The following is a 21,102-nucleotide window of genomic DNA, read 5'->3' as shown; positions in this document are numbered from 1 at the left end:
TTTTTTTCCAGTACTGAGAATTGAACTCATGACCTTGCGCTAGCCAGGCAGGCACTGTGCCGCTGAGCTAAATCCCCAGCCAGGAAGATTTGTTGAAGGAAAGGAACAGAGAATAGAAATAGCTCCTAAGAACAAGAGGGCTCCTGCATGTGTTGTGAATGAGCCTACTTCTCAAAGGAAGTTCAGGTGTTGATAAAATTAAGTATATCATGAATGCATAAAATATATGTAGATAATGACCCATCATTTACTACCATAAAATATGCACAAATATATCAAAATAAATAATCTAAGAAGATTTATCAGAGTTTAAGCTCACAAACACAGACCAGACAAATGTAGAAATGCAGTATTAAATTACAACTGCGGCCTAGGCCTGTACATCAGTAGTAAAGCCTGTGCTTAGCGGGAGAGAGGCCCTGGTTTAATCTTCAGCACCAAATATAAAATAAATAAATCAGTAATGCACAAGGGTTGGGGATGTGGCTCAGTGGTATAGTGTTTGCCTAACACACCCAAGGCCTTGGATTCAACCCCTACGATTATAAAAAAAATTTTAAGTTTAAAAGATCATAACTGCATAAACTAACTGCAGCGCACCCTGCACTACTGTAGTAATTTCATAGCACCCCCTGTTGCCCTCGTGGTAAGTACTGTGAATATCTGCTTAAAATGCCCCCTGACACTAATCATCTCCACATGAGATGTTCATTTCTGCAGAAAATTGAGTATCATAGTAAAAGAACAATTTTGCATGGTTCACAGGTATTTTTCACTACCTGTAATATATATATCACAGTAAGTATGTATTAGTCAGCTGTTTGTGTTATCAGTAAGGCTTCCAGTCAGTGGCAGACTTTCGGTAGTTAATGTGAGGGGGATTCAAAAGTTAAACTTAGATTTTCAACTGTGTGGGAGGGTAGTACCTCTAACCCCATGTCGTCCAAGGGTCGACTGTATTTATAAAGTATGGGTGCGGTAATGTTGAAAGCCGTAGGCCAGGACTGTGAAATATGGTGATGGATGCCAGCTGTGGACTTTAAGGCCAGGGGTGTTTTTCTGCTGGTTTGAAAGAGTGGGGAACAACTCCTAAGCCGTTGTCTGCGCCTGTGTATGCACAAAACGGCACCAGGGCTTTCACTGGCACCCGTCCTGGCTGCCAGCTGTAGGGCAGAGCTGATGGGATGCAGAGCTCCAGGGAGTACCCCTTTTCCTGAATTTTTCTCACCTCTTCCCCAGCCCTGTGTTCCTTTTGGCCCAGGGAAGTTTCTCTTTTAGCTCACCCTGGTCAGGGATTGGAACTTGCCTTGGGGCTTGGGAATTTATGTTTGTTTTGGAGAAGAGAGAAAAGGGGTCAGGAGTCTTCTCAGAAAAGTATTGGGTCAAAAAAAGGGATGACTGTAAAGGGTAGTGTCGGAAAAAGAGCACCAGTTCTGTAGCTGTTTTTATCTGTGTGCTCAGGGATGGAATTCGTGCATCATTTCGGTTAGTGTTCCTGTAATTCAGGTTAAGGAGCTGTGATTAGCGAGATATGGTGGCGCACGCCTGTAATCCCAGTACTCAGGAGGCTGAGGCGGGAGGATCATTGTGAGTTCAAGACCAGCCTGGGCTACAAAGTGAGCTCAGGCCACCCCGAACTGCATAGCGAGACCCTGTCTCAAAAAGACCAAAAATAAAAGGAGCTGCGATGGTCTTGCATTAGTCTTAGGAAATTTTAGAGCTACAGTTACAATACACGGTGTATACAGACTCGGTTTCCTGTCTGACCTGTGTTGTGATCAATTTGAAGTCTTTGAGAAGCATTATAAGCAAGTCCTTTTTACTATTTGAGACCCCTTTGTTGATTCAAATAACAAAGACAGTCCATAAATTACCTTTTCTAGACAAGAGCACAACCACTGAGCTGCACACCCAGCCCTGTAAATTACCTTTCTCAACAGTAACCATGGCCATAAGTTGCCCATTTCTGATGGGTCATATTGTGTGATCACCTCACTTTTAGTTGTCCTGTTAAAAAGTGTAATTACTTTGCATCCCTTTTTACTGACTAGAAAGTTGTACTATCTTTTATTTTAGAAAATAAGTAGGACTAATAAACATAAAGTGTATCCTTCCTACTAATTGGGATACCTACTATTGGAAAGGGTTGATGATTTTTCTGCTTACCCCCCCCACATACACACACATGTCTAATTGGATTTTGAATAATTTTTTGGTAAGATTTCAAAGAGTTGGTAGATTTTTTTGGCATGTGTGGGATCGTTTAGTGCTTTGGGTCTTTTAGTGTATTTTGAGAGTTAAAGAGTAGCATTGATTTTCTTAAGGTCCAGTATATTTTTTTTTGGTACTGGGAATCGAACTCAGGACCTTATGCTTGCCAGGCAGGCACTTGTGCCAGTGAGCTTTATCCTGGCCCCCAGGTTCCACTATTTTAAAAAGTAATATCAATTCAAACATTTGTTTCTGTAGTGCCTTGTTCAGTGGAAAGACAATCTGGAGAAGTGGCCTAGCATCACGTCTACTACTTAACCTTCTTTGCCCTGGAAATAGATTTGTGCGCTGTGTTGCAAGTGTTACTGGGATTTTTCAAGCTGTGAATTTGTACAAAACAAAGGTGGCTTTCCAGTAGGGTCACTATCATTAGAGCACGGTTTTGTGGTCACTATTACTTAAGAGATTTCTAAGTGGAAATAAAGCTTAGACATTTTCAGAGTAATTTTAATATTCAGTTGGTTTTGTTTCTTGATATCTCTATTATGCTACTGTAAAGTATTCTCAGGGAAATAAGTTTTGCATGGACTGTGGGCACTTATTATTTCATTTACTTTTATTTTTGTTTTTTATCAGTACACATTTGCAGTACGTGATTGCACTGATTATGGGGAGTTTAGTGATCGGATAGTTTTTGTTCTGTTCCATGTTTTACTATTAGTCTGGTCACCAGGTGGTTTCTCTATCATCAGGCTTCTATGCTATTAAGCATGTTGTTAAATGAACCATTGACTGAAAACTTTTACTTTTTTAATTGTGCTGTTTTTCCCAGGAAAAAGGTTTTTGTTTTTGTTTTTTTGTGTTTTTGAGGCAGGGTCTTGCTATGCAGTTCAGGCTGGCCTTGAGCTCACTTTTGTAGCGTAGGCTGGTCTCAAACTCACAAGGATCCTCCTGCCTCAGCCTCCCGAGTGCTGGGATTACAGGCATGCACCACCACGCCCCGCCTCCAGGAAAAAGTTTTGAATTCTAGTCTTGGTTCTCTGCAAAAGTAAATGAGATGTACCAAGAGTTAAGGTTTGAAATGCTTTTATTTTACCAAGTGTAAGCTGTATAAGCATGTACTATTATAGTAGACTAATCTGAAATAGTTCATAAGGATATGAAAACAAAAATAAAATGTGCAGCACTTAAAAGAGGCTGAGGCAGGAGGATTGGTCTGAGCTCCAGGGCGGGCAGCCTGTGCTACATAGCGAGTTCAAGGCCACCCTGAACTATATATTGAGACCCTGTCTCAAAAAACAAAAATAAGCAAACAGAAACCCCAAACCCAAATAGAGTCCAATGTTCATTTTGAATCTGCATCATTTTTTTTGTTTTGGTTTTGGTTTTGGTTTTTCTCCGGTACCGGGAATCGAACTCATGACCTTGCACTTGCCAGGCAGGTGCTTTTGCCGCTGAGCTAAATCCCCAGCCCCTGAATCTGCATCATTTATGAACAATAGATACCGCAAAGATATGAAGATGTAGTATCATTTTAGGCCAGTTAGCTAGTGTTGCTGGATCTGCTCTGTAAAATGAAGAGGTTAAACTCTTATCTGGAGGAATGAAAACCTTTCAGCACAAGAATTTTCTGAATCCAGAAGTCACTCGTGCTTGAACACGTACTCTACTGTGAGGTCCTCGCAGTGGTTAGTACTCTACTGTGAGGTCCTCGCAAGTGCTTCTTCTTTTTTGTTTTGTTTTTGGTTTTGTTTTTCTGAGACAGGCCTTGGCCTTGAACCCACTCTGTAACCCAGGCTGACCTTGAACTCATGGCGATCTTCTTGCCTCGGCCCTCCAAATGGTGGGATCACAGGTGTGTACCACCACACCCGGCTTTAGAAACTTTGATTTTATTGTTCCTTTAGTTCCCATAGATGGGACATGGGGCCTTCTCACGTCCCCAACCCTTTTTCCTTTTTTAAAAAAACAAAACAACAACAACAAAAACAAACAAATATATATATATATATATATATATATATATATATATATAATTTTGAGAAGGGACTCACTAAGTTGCTACATTGTCCAGTAGAGCCAGGTATAATGGCTCATGCCTATAATTCTGGTACTCTCGGAGGCTGAGCCATGAGGATCACAAGTTCAAGTCCCACATGGACAACTTAGCAAGACTTTCTCTCAAAATAAAAAATAAAAGGGACGAGGCATATAGCTTAGTGAAAGACCCTTGTTCAACCCCCAGTACCACGACAAAAAGTAAAATAAAATAAAAATTTAAATTGCCCAGGTTGGGCTCAAACTTTCAATCCTTTCGCCTCAGCTCCCCAGAATGCTTGGGTCACAGGTGTGCACCACCATGCCTGGCTTCTTTGTAGCTTTACCACATTGGAATTCGTAAACAACATATCGCTTAGTCTTCGTATGTTTTCAAATTTTCTATAAATGAGGTCACATCGTACGTGTCTGACTGCAACTTGCTTTTTCAACCAATGTTCCATCCACGTTGTGGCAGGGAGAAGTGGCTCTTTGTCATTGCTGTACAGAACTCCACAGTACTGACACGTCTCGCGTTATTTATTCCTTCTACTCCTGATGGACTGGGAGGTTGTTACCAGTTTTTGCCATTTTAGTCGGTGCTGCTATAAACATTCTTGTCCAGGCGCCTGGCTTATCTACCAGAGTTTATCAGGGATATAAAACTAAGAGCGAAATTGCTGGCTCATAGGTGTGTTTGTTTTAAATTTTACTTGTTAGCACCGAGTTGTTTCCCAAAGTGGTTATGGCAATTAAATCTCTTTGTGTACTGTTTCATTGTTCTAGTCGCCCTAAATCCACAAATGTCAGCGTCTTAGGACAGGAAAGAAACACTGAGTGCCGTTCCCTCAGCTTACAGATGAAGGAAATTTAGGCACGTTGGCAGCGTAAAGCGATGCTACCATTCAAAACAAAGCCCAGACCTCAGCCCTAGGCCCTCAACCCCACTCCACCCCTACCTTGCCTCATTTCTCCCTTTTGCTTCCCTTCTCAGGCTGAGGCCCCAAGGGGTGGCCACCACGACATATCAAGCCCTCTCCAAGGTCAGGCCCGGGGCTCGGAACTGAGTCTGCTGGGATCCCCAGGTTGTGGAGGATGAGGCTCCTCCGCAGACGCCATATGCCTCTGCGCCTGGCCATGGCAGGCAGCGTCTTCATGCTGTACCTCTTCATCTGGCCAAGAAATGAAAGCGGGAGAGAGCTGGCTACAGAGAAACCATGGCTGAAGTCCCTGGTGGGCCAGAAGGATCACGTCCTGGATCTCATGCTAGGGGCTGTGAACAACCTTAGAGATTCAATGCCCAAGCTCCAGATCAGAGCTCCGGAGCTGCAGCAGCCTCTGGTCTCCGTAAACCAGTCTTGCCCCCCTGGGTTCTACACCCCAAACGAGCTAAAGCCTCACTGGGAACGGCCACCACAGGACCCCAGTGGCCCTGGGGCAGATGGGAAAGCGTTTGAGAAGAGCGAGTGGACACCCCTGGAGACCCAGGAGAAAGAAGAGGGCTACAAGAAGCACTGCTTCAACGCCTTTGCCAGTGACCGGATCTCCCTGCAGAGAGCCCTGGGGCCAGACACGCGGCCCCCTGAGTAAGTAGCACCCAGAGCCCTGGGGAAGGCCAGGGCTTTACCGGAGTTGTGGCCGGCTGGGCCGTGGCCACAGGCCAAGTGCCAGGAACAAAGCTGAGGGGCATCGGAGAATATAGGCGAGGATTTTCTTTTCTTTCACTGACCAACTGCCCTGATCACAGAGGCTGCAGTTCAGGAATATTGTGGACAGGGCAGAGACCCAAGAGACCTGTGAAGGGGAAACCCAGTTATGAAGGTGACAGGAGAAAGAAGAAGGAACTCAGAACCTGGGACTAGGATCTGGCACAAGGGCCCCTGAGAGGGGCTGATCCCAGGCTGAGGATGCAGTGGCCCTGCCGTCTGCTGAGGTCCATCCCAGAGACTAGGAGACTCCCATGCTGAGCTGTCGGGGAGGGAGCGTTTCCTGAGCACAGCGCTCGGAGTCCCCCACCACCTGCTTCTCTTCAGTGAAGGCCCCAAAGCCAGGAAGTCATTCCAGTTTTGGGTAGAGGAGCCAGCGCTTCAGTCTCTAGGGTTCTTCCATCTTACTCTCATGCTGCTACAGCCAGGGCTCTTCGGGCTTAGACCCAAGTGAAGTGGCCCCGGAATAAGGAGCCACTTGGAGTTGTTGGGAGCTCCTCGGCGTGTGGGCAGCTAGAGGAGCAAATCTAGTGTCTCTGTGGCAGACCATGAGCAGTCTCTGGCCAACAAAGGACCGTAGAGAAGGCGTTAGGCACGTGATTCCTTGAGATCTGGGATCACACGTGAGTTTGAGCGTCTAGGTGGCAGTGTGACCAGTGCCAGAGAGTGGCCGTTGGAGAGACTGAGGATAGAGAAAAGTTTGCAGGAAACTGACTGTGACAGTAGAGTCAGATTATAGGCAGTTGATGAGGAAATGGATAGCAAGGAACTACAAATTACAAAAGAAAGAGCCTTTTCTTTACAGTTCAGGCTGGCCTTGAGCTCACTTTGTAGCCCAGGCTGGTCAAACTCACAACCATCCTCTTGCCTCAGCCTCCCGAGTGCTGGGATTACAGGCGTGCACCACCTCACCTGGTCCTTTTCCTCCTATTGAGTATGGAAATTTTAGTCACTTTTCTCAGATGTAAGATTTGGCCTTTATTACATACCCTCTGGAACCTGTCAATTGCATTACACTATGTAGCATACGCATTATAGAAGAAGAGTCAACCCTGGGAACTCCTAGCCTGATAGCAGATGGCAGATGGGCGAAGGCAGCAGAGAGCCTGCACGTGACAGCTAGAGCACAGAAGCAGTTCTGGGTTGGGGCTTGGTGTTGGAGTAGGTTCGGTAGGTCCTATACAGAGGCTCAGAGGGGGCTGTGGGGAGTCAAAGACGGGAAGCAGGTGCTTCCGACTGCAGCAGCTGTCTCAGGCTCCTCTCCTGGCTGCCCACACTAATGCCCTTCTCTGCTACAGAGCTCCTGATAAGTTCAAGCGGCTCCTGGTTCTAGGCCGTACCACTTTGGTCTAAGGCTGAGGAGCCCCAGCTGTGGCAGCATTCGATTAAGGCGTGACCAAGACTGAGACCATAAACAGCTTCAGATAAAGATTGGAAGACCATGTAGGCTAACGGTTCAGAGGCGTGGAAGATGATTTGGGGAAGCTTTGGACAGACCTCTTCCCACTCCCAAAACTCCCAGGGACCTGGGAAGCAGTGCGTATACTTTTGTCTTTCCAGGTGTATTGACCAGAAGTTCCGACGCTGTCCCCCACTGCCCACCACCAGCGTCATCATCGTGTTCCACAATGAGGCCTGGTCCACGCTGCTGCGAACGGTGTACAGTGTCCTGCACACCAGCCCTGCCATCTTGCTGACGGAGATCATCCTGGTGGATGACGCCAGCACTGACGGTGAGGCTGGAGGGGCCCTGAGCAGGGCGCTGGGATCCCACGGGCACTCTGGGGAGGCGGGCAGGGTCTCAAGGGATCAGGCCTATTGTCTGCATCACACTCATCATAAAGGCCAGGAGGAAAAAGGCAGCCGGGGCAGGCCGCAGGTAGACCACGTTCCTGGCGCCTGGACTTTATTCACACTTCACCCAAGGGACTGCAAGAGCTGTGCAGCTTTGGTCTTCCTGAGTGCTGCCAAGTCTAACCCCAAGTCAGAAATGCTGGGAGAGGTCCAGGCAGAGGGTGAGGCCTCCTCCTGTGTCCTGCCTGGCAGCCCACTCTCGTGTTCTCGCTGGCTGCGTTTCAGAGTGCTTTTTTGCTATGGTTGTTAGTAAATGAGGCTGCCCCTGCTCAACTTGCACCTTCGGTCAGGACTGAGTTGCACCTGGTATGACCCAGGCGCGGGGACTATGTGACAAACAGACCCACCGCCCTGATAGGTCACACAGGGGTATGGCCGTAACACGCCTCTGTCCTGTGTGAAAGGGCATGGGCTTGAAAGTCCGCCGCCAGGAGTGCAAGTCCTGGCTCTGACTCTTCCTAGCTTTGTGACCTCGGGCAAGCACTGCATCTTTCTCTTTTGAAAAATGAGGACAACTGACTTCCTTATATGGCACATGAGAGGTCTGAGATAGGTGATCAGTGAGATAATTCATGTGGCAAAGTACTTGGCATAGAGTAGCAGCTCCGTGAGGGAAGTTTCGTTGTATTCTCTGCACAGGAGCAGTGTTCCAGGGTGTTCTTCTGCCTGGATGTCTGGGGCTGTTCCACAGTAGAGGCCAGACTGGAGCTGGACGGGAAGGATGAGTGTCTAGGAAGGGAAGAGTGGGTGAGGGACATCCCTGGAACAGAGACCAGCATCCGCGGTCCTGGAGGCAGGAGTGTGTCTGCTGGGGAGATCTGGCGTGACTGAAGCTTAGGTTTCTGACAGGAGATGAGATTCAGTAGGTGCTGTGTTCACATTCACACCAGGCTAAACAGATTTATTTAGAAAGAAATGAGAAGCCTGGGGATGTGGCTTCGTGGTCAGGTACTTGCTAAGCATATGTGAGGTTCTGGGTTCGATCCTCAGTGCTGAAAGAAAAAGGACAGAAGGAAAGAAGGAAGGGAGGGAGGGAGGGAGGTGTTTAAGCTGGAGCATGGCCTTGTTTCAGAAGAATGGCTGCTTTGGAGGAGAGTAATGGGCAGGTAGAAAGGCAGAGGATGCAGCATCCAGAGCACAAGTTCTTAGGACCACTTGAGAGCGGGATGATGGGTCGGAACCAGGAAAGGCGCCGTGGGACGGCCACCTGGATGTACTTAGAGCTTCCGGGAGCTGAGCCCTGCTTCCGGATGGCACACGGTGTCTGGGGCCCCCATATCAAGGGCAGGGACTAACTCCACACTCGCCTGCTGACGTCCTGGGCTGCTCCGGTGGAGCTGGTGCTTCTCCTTACCGTCCCCAGCCTCTTCCTGCCCGGGGGTTAGGGATGAGAACCACGACATGAACACTGCTGAGCTCATTTCTTCGGGGAGCTCTCATTTGCCCAGGCTAGCCAGACTCTTGCTGGGTGTGATTATGCAAGCCTGTAATCCCAGAACTCAAGGAGGATGAGGCAGGAGGATCGCCATGAGTGCAAGGCCATAGCAAGACCATGTCTCCAAAAAAAAAAAAAAAAAAAAAAAAGACAGACTCTTGGGAGCACAAAGCAAAGGCAAGTACAGGGACGCAGGGAAAGGATGCTGTGGGCAAGAGATGTGTGCACCACTCTTCTGGAAATGGAGGGGCAGAGATGAAGGGGCTTGGGAGCGGCCTTAAGGGCCCGAGGAGCAGTAGAGTGGTTATGCAGAGCAGAATCAAGTGTATCAGCTGCCCCCTCTCAGATTGGGCCCCTCTGTGACTTTGCTGCCGTTGCGCTGTACTCCCACCCTTCCCCTGGATCTCGGGAGGCGGGAGTTCTCAGTTGCTTTTACCGTCACCCAGAACTTGGTGAGTCCTTAAGGAGCAAGTGCCACGATAGACAAGTGACATTCCAGGCTGGCGCAGGAAGCATCACGGGGCAGAGCAGCCCGTGCCCAGCAGGGTAGCATTTCCAGTAACCCAGTCACCCCTCCGAAGGGCCTGCTACTAGCAACCACCAGGCAAGTGCTGTTGTTCTGTCTGGTTATCTCCCTCTTTTTGTCCTGGGTTCTTTCTTATGGCCGATTCCAGCATCCCTGAATCACCTGCCTGAACCCCCAAACCCATCCCTCTTATTTCTGTGGTCCTGGACTGCTCTGAGAATCCACTGAAAGCTACCGTCCCTCCCTACAGTAGGGTACACTGGCGCAGAACAATACGCACTCCCTCCCCCATTTTCCCATGTAATGCCGGGGAATTTGCGCATTCTGGAATAAACAACCGTACCATGAGGATTCTCAGACTCTAGAGATACTTTCAGTGCTGTTCAGTAGGGAAAGGAAAAAACCCTCAGATTCGTGGTCAGAAATCTCTTAGCCCACAGCAAGATAAAATTTCTTACACAGTTGACCATCTGATCAGGTTACCTGGCGGTCATTAGACACACACAAACAAGACCTGTGTCTCTGCTGAAATTGAGTCCCTGCTTTCTGCCCTCCCACTAAGCATCTGGCAGCAGCCTGGTGCCTGCAAATATATGGGCATTTGATCCTGGGGCCAAGGGAGGAGACCCAACGTCAGGCTGAGAACTTTTTGTTTCCCAGCACAAGTCAGACCCAGGGCATAAGCTTCACTGTTGAATGGTCTCTGTCTTCTAAGACTTACTTTTTTACTTGGAAAGGCAACAAATAAGTAATTTAAAACAATAATAATTGCATGATGAAGTTAAAGGTAAACAGAGCGCAGTGTGCATCCGCCAAGCTGGTGTTGAATTAGGGAGTTCCTTTAGCACAAGGGCCACTCTGTTCTCCCCAGAGGAACAGCGGTGCAAAGGCCCTGAGGCAAAAAGAAAGCCAGCGTGGCTGAAAGAAGTAGGCAAGGAGACAGATAGAACAGCACTACAAAATGAGTTCAGAGAGCTGAGTGGGGCTGAATCATGAGACTTCTGTAAGTGATAGGCTGTGTTTGGCTTTTTCACGTGTGGGGTAAAATGCACATAATGTAAAATTTCCCACCATCCCCAAGCACAGAGTTCCTCAAAAATACATTTATTATTGTGCAACCATCACTACTGCCCATCTCCTGAATGGTTCCATCTTCCTATATGGAAACTGCCTCTGTTAAACCACGACTCCCTGTCCTCCCTGTGCCTGGCATTCAGCCCTCTCCTGGGTGTCTCTATGAATTTGATCACTTTGGGGACCTGGTATAAGTGAGATCAGACAGTATCCGCCCTTCTGTGACTGGCTTCTTTCATGCAGCGTATCTTCAAGATTCATCTCTTGTACCATCTGTCAGAACTTACTTCCTTTTAAAAGCTGAACACTGTTCTGTTGTATTTTACCACATTTTGCTTATCCGTTCATCTTTTGATGGACATGTAGATTGTTTTCCCCGTGGCTATTGTGGATAATGCTGCTATGAAGATGATCAAATATGTTTTGTAAAATTTTTCAAGTGCTTTTTTATTTTTATTTCCTCTCGTGGTGGGGATGCTAGGGATTGAACTCAGCGCCTCATACACGCTAGGCAGGCAAATGCTCTACCACTGGGCCACATCCTCAACCCCTTTTATTTGAGGAAGGGTCGCACTAAGTTTCCCAGACTAGCTTCCAACTTCTGATCCTTCTGCTTCAGCCTCCCAAGTAGCGTGGATTACAGGCATGTGCCACATACCCACTGTATATTTTTAAACCACGGTTAATGCGTGAGTGTGGTAATGCAGACCTGTAATCCCAGCACTCAGAAGGCTGAAGCAGGAGGATCACTGTGAATTCAAGACCAGCCTGAGCTACATAGTGAGTTCAAGGCCAATCTGAACTACATAACAAGACCCTGTCTCAAAAAAATATATAAATAAACAAACAAACCACTGTTAGTTAAATGATCTGACTTAGAAGATCACTCTGTTTTTCTTTGTGGCTGTATGTCAAAAAATAGACTGGAGAGCTGGAAGTGGTTGTACATACCTGTAATCCCAGCACTCTAGGAGGCTGAGGCAGGAGGATTGTAAGTTTGAGCCCAGCCTGGGCAACTTAGGGAGACTGCCTCAAAGTGAAAAATACAAAAACTGTTGGGGATGTCGTTCAGTGCAAACGACATTCAGTCCCCAGTACTAGATTCAGTCCCCAGTACTGCCAAAACCAAAACCCAAAACACAAACAAACAAACAAAAAGATTAGAAAGAGTAATATAAAGTTGAGACCAAAAGACTAATAGTAATACATTGTCATTATGGGGACAGAGAGTGAACTGGCTCTACTTGCTGATGGGCTGATTGTACACAGAAAAAAAATAATAAATAGGGCAGAGTGGTGGGGGAGAATCCAGCATTAGGGCAGCTGAGGGATGCTGGTGTCATGTACTGATGTGGGGGAGTCTGGGGAGGTTGGTGAGGAAGTATCAGAAATTCTGTTTGGAGCATGTTAGGGTTGTATTTTTTTTTGGCACTGGGAATCGAACTCAAGACCTTGCCCTTACCAGGCAGGCCCTGTGCTGCTGAGCTACATCCCCGGCAGCCTTAGGTGTACGGTTCTGTTAGACACTCAGATAAAGATCGATGGCAAGGCCAGGGAGCCATCTGCATACAGATGGGCCCCGTGAGACACGCGTGTTGTGCCACCACAGCTTGTGGACTTGTGTGGTGCGAAGCCAAGGTGGAGTAGTGGAGCAGTGAACCTAATTTAAAAGGCTGTCACCGAGGGGCCTGAGAGCGTGAGGGGACTTGCCGGCTCTGTGCTCAGCTGTGTATCTGGTTCCCATGTCCAGTGGGCCCAGGGGTGGACGGGGGAGCAGTAATGGGGAAATGTCTTAGGGGAGTTATTTTGCACCCCGAGAGTGGCCTGAAGCCTGGAGCTGGGTGCTTCTTGGGCTCAGAACGCCCAGGTCCAGGCAGCCAGACCGCTTGAGACTAGAAGGAAGGCGTGGGAGAACTCTGTAGAGCTCAGGCTCCCCTGGGGGGTGCGACTCACTGCTTCTCAGTCCCTTACCACAAAACCCACTTCCTATGACGTTTTGCCCCTGGGTTATCTCTACTACCATGGGCTTCCTGTGAGCAGAATTAAGCCAGTTCTCAGGGGAAACGTCAGCCACACTGAGATCGTGAAGCTGCTGGCCGGGGTTCCTCCCTCCTTCCTGTCAGAGCCAGCACTTGGGGCTGTGGCGTCCGTGAGCTCCTTGATGGCAGGATGCAGACCGGCCCCCCTGCGCAGCACAGCGTCAGGCACGTGGGCAGAGCTCTGCAGATGTGCGTCAGCGGCTTCTGGGCGAAGCTGCGCAGAGGCTAGTTTTGACTCCTGAGGGCCTGGCTCCAGACGCAAGAAGCCTCATTTCTGGAGTAGGATACAGCCCCTTTCTCGGGGGACTGTCTGAAAAATTCCACAGACTAGTCAGCCTTGGGTCAGGAGCTCTTGTCTATCCAGCAAGACTGAAGAAGAAAAAAAAATTTCTTTCCGCCCTCGAGAGCAGTGACCAAAAGAGCAGCTTGACAAAGTCCCCTTCTCTCATCTTCCCTTCTTGGGGTCTCACATGTGGGCAAGTGGCAAGGCCTTTAGAGGACAGGAAGGCTGCAGAGCCCGCTTTGAAGCCTCTGTGCATCAGGTGGCCTTGCTGCTCCTGGGGCGACACAGGCTGGTAGGACCTGCAGCTGCTCTTTGCACTTGCTGTGACCTGGGGTCATCACTCATAGTTCTCCATCTGTCACACACTGGGGACAACACCCCCCATTCCCGAGTTGTCGCCCTCCTAGGGAAGATGAAAGAAGGAAGTCAACATGAAAGCCCCAGGTTCAGTGACTGCACACAGAAAGTGCTCAAGTGTCCAGGGATAAAGTGTCCCTGTGCGCGCGCGCGTGTAAGAGATCAGTGGCGATCCACTGAATTGATTTTAGGACCCACGGAAGGCCACACACTGTGCTCAGAGCAAGGCCTAATCGCTAGGCTGACCGAACAGCCCGAAACGGAAAGGACACACTGTACACATTTGTCACAGCTGTCCTCCACCTGTGAAATTATTGGCAACTCCATTCTGCAGAGTGAGAAAAGAACACATAAACCAAAATACCAGTTAATAAAACAAGATTTGGGCTGGCTCCGCGGTGCATGTCTGCATTGCCTGCACACAGGAGGCCGAGGTAGGAGGATCACGCCAAGTTCAAGGCCAGACTGAACTGCGTCACAAGACCCTGTCTCAAAAAAAAAAACAAAACAAAAAAACAAGATTTGGAATATGGTTCAAGATGAATCCTTCAACATAGAGTGATTTTTTGATGTCCTGAGATTTTGGGTTAATCCATGGTCATTAGGGAGCTCTTTTAGTCACAGTAGTGAAGACAGTCCACTCTGAGTGTTCCCCGCAAAGACCCTAAGGCTTGGCACATGCACAGGGCAGCGAGACTAGAGTTGAGGCGGGAGGAGGTGAGCGGGAAGGACCACAATGCTACTCCTGAGAAGGTGCCAGCGGTCTCAGCGGAGACGCCGTCCCTTCAAAAGGCTTCCCTGTCACCCCCAGTGGGGATGGTTGGGGAAGTTTGTTCTTCAGGACAAACGTGGCGGGGCTCACCGCTGTATGCCGGCCTCCAGCACACGGCGCCTGGCCCGTGGAGGCCCTTAGTGCATAGGGCTTCGTTGTTTTGTCTTTGAAGAGCTGAGATGAACCCGGAGGCTTGTGGTCTACTGCTGAGCTACATGCCCGCCTCCTTCAAAAATATAATGTAGCCAAGCACGGTGGTGCAGGCCTGCAGTGCTTGCCCTCTGTAAGGCTGAGTTTGAGAGGACCGAGTTCAAGCCCAGCTTCAGCAGCTTACCAACTTGTTAAGAACTTGTCTCAAAAATGTGTGTGTGTGTGTGTGTGTGTGTGTGTGTGTGTGTGTGTGCATGATTGTGTGTGATTTAAAAGCTGCTTGGCTTGTTTTCATGTTCCTAAAGAAATTTTTACATTCAGGGGAGGTCAGCAAAGGGATTAAGGCCCGGGATGAGCCTCCCTTGTGGAAGTCAGCCTCTGTGTTTACTTCACCAGTCAAACGCATTCTGAAGAGCATGGGAGACAGGAAAGCGGACATGGAGCAGTGCCCGCACCCTCAGCTGGGAGGGAAAAGGAGGCCTGAAAGGCAGCTCTGAGAGAAGCAGCTGAGGGTGGAAATCTAGGGCATCTGAGAGCCTTTGTCAGAGCTTGGACTTGATTTGAGACCAAGGAAACACAACTCTGAAGTGTGTCTCAGATGATAAAAGAAGGTGCCTGAGTACACAGGCTCAGGATCTAGCACCGCAGAGTCCTGGCGAGGGGGCTCTGGCCAAAGCAGGTCTTCCTCTTCCTTCCACTCTGTTCCCCTCTCCTCCTCCCCATTTTGCCACCTTTTTCTTTGAGACAGGGTCTACTGTGTAGCTCAGGCTGGCCTCGAAATTGCAGCAGCCCTCCTGCCTCTGCCTCCTGAGTTCTGGGATTATGGGTGTGTGCCGTGACACTCAGCTCCCTTCGGCCCCTCTGTGCAGTGGCTCGGCATCGGAGGTGTGGGAAGGCTGACGTCCCAGGGGGCTGGAAGCTGAGGAGCACCTGGGCTTGGTGCTCACACGGGCACGGGATGAGGTCTGCAACCCTGTTGGCCCACGACAGTGCCCCCATCCCTTCCAGAATACTTAAAGGACGAGCTGGAGCAGTACGTGCAGCAGCTGCAGATCGTGAAGGTGGTCCGGCAGGAGGAGCGGAAGGGGCTGATCACTGCCCGGCTGCTGGGGGCCAGCATGGCGCAGGCAGAGGTGCTGACGTTCCTGGATGCCCACTGTGAGTAGGAGACACCCACCCTGGCACCCTGGAGGCTTGGCTCACCTGTCCCTCTGCTCCCCCTGGCAGAACTGACACCATCCTGTTCCACTGCAGGAGCGAAGGAGGCTTGGGAGCTCTCCCACTTCTACCCCTTGCTTACCCCAGTTCAGGGTGGTTTCATCGGGGGCACAAGGGGCCCTACAACAAGTGGTGGCCCCAGATTACTGGGCGTGCACACTGGAGACCCGGACGCTCATCCGTCCCCATCCATAGCTCGCTCTGAGTTCTGCCCCACGCAGAGGCCCCCTGTTGCCACTGGTTTGGTTTGCATAGGGCTTTCCTATAAGTCCGTGTGGAACCAGAAAGACCTGCCTCTTGCCCCAAACCAAAACATCTCCCAGCATTGTCAGGGAAAAGAACTGTTCCTGAAGGGCAGCGATATATACTGGGGAAAGTTCCTCACTTAGCATGTGAAGCCCTGGTTCTCATTCTGACCCTACCTCTTGCTAAGCTTCAGTTTCCTCCTTTGTAAACGGCGAATGAGAGCAGGTGTGGTAGCGCATGCGCCTGTCATCCTAGCACTCGAGAGGCTGAGGCAGGAGGACTGTAGTGAGTTTGGGGCCAGCCTGGGCTACATAGTGAGTTCAAGGCCAGCCTGAATTACATATTGAGACCCTGTCTCAAAAAAATTAAAAGAAAGAAAGAAAAGCAGAACACCAACCTGTTTACCTACCGCAGTTATTACTCCAAGGGCCCAATGAAGTAATGTACACAGAAATTCATTGAAAATCTCAGAAATTCATTGAAATTCTTTCGTTGGAGCTGATCTTGAGATGCACATCCTGGGAATGGGAACACCTCCTGAAGTCCACACTTAAGCGGGGAGCTGGCCCTGTGGGTGAGGCTGGAAGCACTGAAGATCTGCGTCCAGGGCCTTCCCTGTGCTTCTGAATCATTTGCCTTGACCATGTTACTCCCCCACCCCCACCCAGACCTCCATTCTCCCTTCCACAGCAGCCTCCACCCTTCAAGGGAGGGAGCAACAGGGTTTCAGATTGCTCTCTGCTCCCTACAGCTGTGGAGCTAATTGGTATTTGCCCAAACCATGGAGTAAGGGAAAGGTTCCTCTGATATCCTGGGTCCCCCACTGGGGTGGGGCTTGGGTCAGCTGTGAGCAGAGCCCAGACTGCTGCCCCCTTGCCTGGCTCTGCAGGTGAGTGCTTCCATGGCTGGCTGGAGCCCCTCCTGGCTCGAATTGCTGAGGACAAGATGGCAGTGGTGAGCCCAGACATCGTCACCATTAACCTTCACACCTTTGAGTTCTCCAAGCCCGTGCCCGGGGGCAGAATCCACAGCCGGGGCAACTTTGACTGGATCCTGACCTTCGGCTGGGAGGCTGTACCTGCACATGAGAGGCAGAGGCGCAAAGATGAGACCTACCCCATCAAGTAAGGACCAGCGTGGCCGCCACGACCCCCGTCCCCCCTCCGGTTCCGGGGACTGTGCCATCCCACGTCAGTGTTGATTGGTGCTCTTATCAGGCACTTGACATTTACTTTAACTCTCACTCCTAATGAGATAGGTGCTCTACAACGAGGGGTTTGGGAGTCGGATCAGGGATAGAGCACTTGCCTAACATGCACAGGGTGCTGGGTTTGATGCCCAGCACTGCAGAACAAAAAACAGAAACAGGTGAGCAGCGAGGCGCATTCATGATGATAAACAGCTAATCTCAGGTCATGCAGCTAGCACACGATAGAGCATGGACACCCCTGACCCTGTCTGGCCCTGAGCCTCAACCACAGCACTGCACGGCCTCACCCCGTCACAGCTTGATTGTATTCACTCAGTTGCTGTGTTCTAGACCTTACATACCGTGCCTCATTTATTCCTTCCCATACCTGGGAGGTCATGACTGGTGCTTGCAGAACAGATGGGAGGTGGAGACCATTGCTGAGTTGCCATTGTAGTAAACAGGAGTAGTGCATGCTCCCTGATTACCATTTTTGGAAAGAGTCAGAATATAGTAAGAGATCTGGGCATGGTGGTGCACTCCTGTAATCCCAGCACTTGGCAGGCTGAGGCAGGAGAATTGCTACAAGTTTGAGGCCAGCCTGGGCTACATAGTCATTTTAAGGCCAGCCCAAACAACAGAGGGAGACCCTATCAAAAAAAAAAAAAAGATATAGTAAGGGAAAATAGATAAATTTTATTCCGTCTGAACTTTGTTGCAGTTGCCATGAACTTTTTCAGTACAGGACCAGATAGTAAAAAAATCTCAGGTGCCAGGCGTGGTGGCGCACACCTGTAATCCCAGCACTTGGGAGGCTGAGGCAGGAGGATCATTGCAAGTTCAAGTCCAGCCTGGGCTACAAAGTGAGCTCAAGGCCAGCCTGAACTGCATAGCGAGACCCTGTCTCAAAAAGACAAAAAAAAAAAATCTCAGGCTTTGCCAGCCAAAGTCTGCTGCATGTTTTTCTTTGTCACTGTTTTGTTTTGAAAATATGAAAACCATTCTGTGCTGCAGAGCCCTATCAAAAGAGGCAGGCACAAGACCTGATCTGGCTGGAGCTGGAGGGTGGATAGTTGGAAGTGAAGCCCCTGTTTGAAGCACACCTGGGCTTGCCTTCCTTACACCCAGGCTGTCCTGTCCCCTGCGACTGCCGGTAGGCGGTGTTACGGGACACAAGTCTACTTTAACAGTTGTCTCTTACCAGCTGGGTTGGGGAGTGAATTTGCAGTATCCTTTGACTTGATTATGTGTGCCACTGTTTTCCTGTCCTGGCCAGGAGATATGATGGGTCAACTAACCATACATCAGGAACAGAGGGAAGCAGAGGGTGGGGACATGGTGGCCAGAGATGAGAAGAAAGGCTTGAAAGGAAGAGAAGGTTGTGGTTCCTCCCCCTGCACATTCCCAGAAGCCTAAGAAATACTTCCCAGAGCCTCAGTTGGGTGGGCTCAGGTGGGTGTCGCAGAGAGGAACCCTGAACAGCCAAGCGCTTTGTCTCCGTTAGCAAGGGAGACTAAAAAGAGAAGGCGGGAGAGAGAAAAGAAAGCGGAACTTCCTGCTGCCTCTCCGCTCACACCATATACGCCTTTTCTCGGTGTGCACAGCAGCAGCCTCCCACCCCAAGCCAGGGCAGGCACACAGCAGCGCAGTAGGGACAGGGCTCCTGAGCCTCCTGCCCGTCCACGACATCCCTGAGCCCCACAGCTGGAGGGCAGAGCTCCAGCGTGTGAGGGTGAATTTCTCTTTGGTTCGTGTGGCTTGCCCAGGACACTTCAGGTGTGGCTCGCCAGGAGCACTGTGGGTAGTAGCCTCGCACTCTGCGCTCAGAAAGAAGCTAAGCAGACAGGTGGAGGACCCAGGGACCCGGGAGGGAGGCTGGGGAATACTAGGTGCTGACTAGCGGTTGCCTCTTGGCTGTGCTCTCCAGTGAAGTTCCCGGTGTAGGGTTTATCCTCATGGCTAATTTGTTGGTGAATTCCCAGCCTGGAAGACCTCTCAAAGAGGAGACAGGCCCTGGGGTGAGGTGGAGAGCTCCCCAAGAGCAAGTTAGCTTGAAGCCCATGGTTCCCCGAGCCTCCCCGGGTGCTACTTGGGCTGGCTTCCAACCCCCGAGAGAGGACAGAACCAGCAGCCAGAAGCCAACCTGAGCATGAGGGTTTCCAACTGAGATTCCTTCCAGAAAGTAGCTACGGGAGCCAACTTCAGGGAGACAAGAGCGGCCGGGAGGGGAGGCTCCTGTGCCATCACCTTGATAGGTCGATCCGTGAACACAGATTGGACCCCAGTCTGTAAGGCATCGCCGTAGGTTCTGAGGCTGCAGAGAAAACGATAGTATCTTCTGCCTGTGCCCCATGAAGCCTCTCACTGAAGGCAGCAAAGCCCTGTCCAAGCCAGCCTGGCTCAGGCGCAGAAGCCGACAGCTAAGCCTTTTGTGCTCCCTACTTCCCCGCCCCCGCCCTGCCTTCCATTTTGTCTGCCCATCTTGTCTGCATAGGCACCCAGCCCTAACCCTTCGCCCAGCCCCTCCTACGAGCAGCGTGGTATCTAAATTCTATCAAATGAGATATTTGTATAAATTTATCTGTGCCTCCTGGCCTTTGTCTGAAAGCCAAGATCTTTTTATAGCCGCCTAAATGTTCCCTGTGGTCCAAACATTGAGTTTAATCTCGCTTTCTTCCCACGGGGCTTTCAGGAGCACCTCTTATCAGTTTGTCCTGCTCAAGGCAACTGGCAGCTTCATGCCAAAGCTCCAGATTCTCAGGCACCATTAAACACCAGGGTTGCCAGCTGTGGTGGCGCATGCCTGTAACCCTAGCATGCGGGAGGCCGAGGCAGGAGAATCATTGCGAGTTCAAGGCCAGCCTGGGCTACAAAGTGAGCTCAAGGCCAGCCTGAATTTCATAGTGAGACCTTGTCTCAAAAAGACCAAAAAAAACCACCCGGGGTTAAGTTCCTAATACTGTGACCTCACTGCCCCTGATATAGACCCACAGACCCTGACACAGAATGGGATCAGCGCTGCCGAGGAAAGGTATTTGTTCCTGGCTTGAATCCTGCCTGTTTTCAAAAACAATTTCACATAGCTTCTGAAAAGACTGTCTACCCTGCTCTGGTCACAGTGCTGCCTAAAAGTAGCCAGTAAAATTTCCCCTGTGCTGCTAGCCTGCCTTCTCAGGAAATGATATTGCTCTTGTCAGCTCCAGGTGCCCGCCATGCAGCCCGGGCCTGAGTGGCTGGTATCTTGTACGTTCTCAGCTCTATGAATGAATGAAGGCCGTTTAGAGGCCAGAAACAGCCATTACATTTCTCCTTGACCTGGCCCTAAAGGAAAAGGAGACATAGCTGGTGAACAAGGGACTTGGTGGAAGGAGGGCTGCCCGGCCCAGGAACATGCTTCTCCTTCTGTCTCTCTAGATCCCCGACGTTTGCTGGTGGCCTCTTCTCCATCTCCAAGTCCTACTTTGAGCACATCGGTACCTATGATAATCAGATGGAGATCTGGGGAGGGGAGAACGTGGAAATGTCCTTCCGGGTGAGAGAGAAGAGGGCTTTGTGGGGAATCACAACATTCCAGGAGGCAGCAGGCGCCTCAGGGATGTCACATCCGAAACTGAACTTGAAATGGTGACTGTTTCCTGCCACGGCTCTCCCCTTCTGCTCCCCTCCCTGGCCCTGGCAGTAGGGCTCTGGCAATTAGATTGGGTCACTTAGAAGAAATTAGTGGACCGAGGGAACAACTACACTTTCTCAGGGAGAAAGGATGATAGAGGATACTAAGGGCTGGACACCTGGAGATTCTTGTGAAATCTATGGGAAAGGGTTAGGGTAAAGGTAGAAACAGGTCAGTAGCCTATCACTATTTTTTAAACAGTTGAGGTCCCCTTCTCAGGCAAAAAGACAAAAATCCCCAGGTTGCATCCAGATTGCCCCTATCTATGCTCAACAACCTCTTCATAACTATGGGACAAGATGTTGGCCCTAAGCTGGGCGTGGTGGCACACACCT

General features: G+C 49.9%; 1 protein-coding gene across 2 annotated transcripts in view; it reads left to right on the top strand.

Annotated features, from left to right (window-relative positions):
• The window catches only part of Galnt6 (polypeptide N-acetylgalactosaminyltransferase 6), a 30,561-nt gene that overhangs the window by 2,957 nt on the left and 6,502 nt on the right, over positions 1-21,102 (top strand). For both annotated transcript variants that reach the window (XR_001232221.1, XM_005411909.2), the window contains exons 2-6: positions 5,243-5,834; positions 7,515-7,687; positions 15,453-15,602; positions 16,798-17,032; positions 20,512-20,629. Coding sequence is in view for 1 of the 2 variants with exons in the window: in XM_005411909.2 (XP_005411966.1) it covers positions 5,344-5,834; positions 7,515-7,687; positions 15,453-15,602; positions 16,798-17,032; positions 20,512-20,629 (1,167 nt within the window). In the remaining variant the exon portion in view is untranslated. The remainder of the gene's footprint in view (positions 1-5,242; positions 5,835-7,514; positions 7,688-15,452; positions 15,603-16,797; positions 17,033-20,511; positions 20,630-21,102) is intronic.

The sequence above is a fragment of the Chinchilla lanigera genome, unplaced genomic scaffold, assembly GCF_000276665.1.
Source record: "Chinchilla lanigera isolate Chin_1 unplaced genomic scaffold, ChiLan1.0 scaffold00146, whole genome shotgun sequence".
Taxonomy (NCBI): domain Eukaryota; kingdom Metazoa; phylum Chordata; class Mammalia; order Rodentia; family Chinchillidae; genus Chinchilla; species Chinchilla lanigera.
This window is presented reverse-complemented; position numbering and strand designations above follow the sequence as displayed.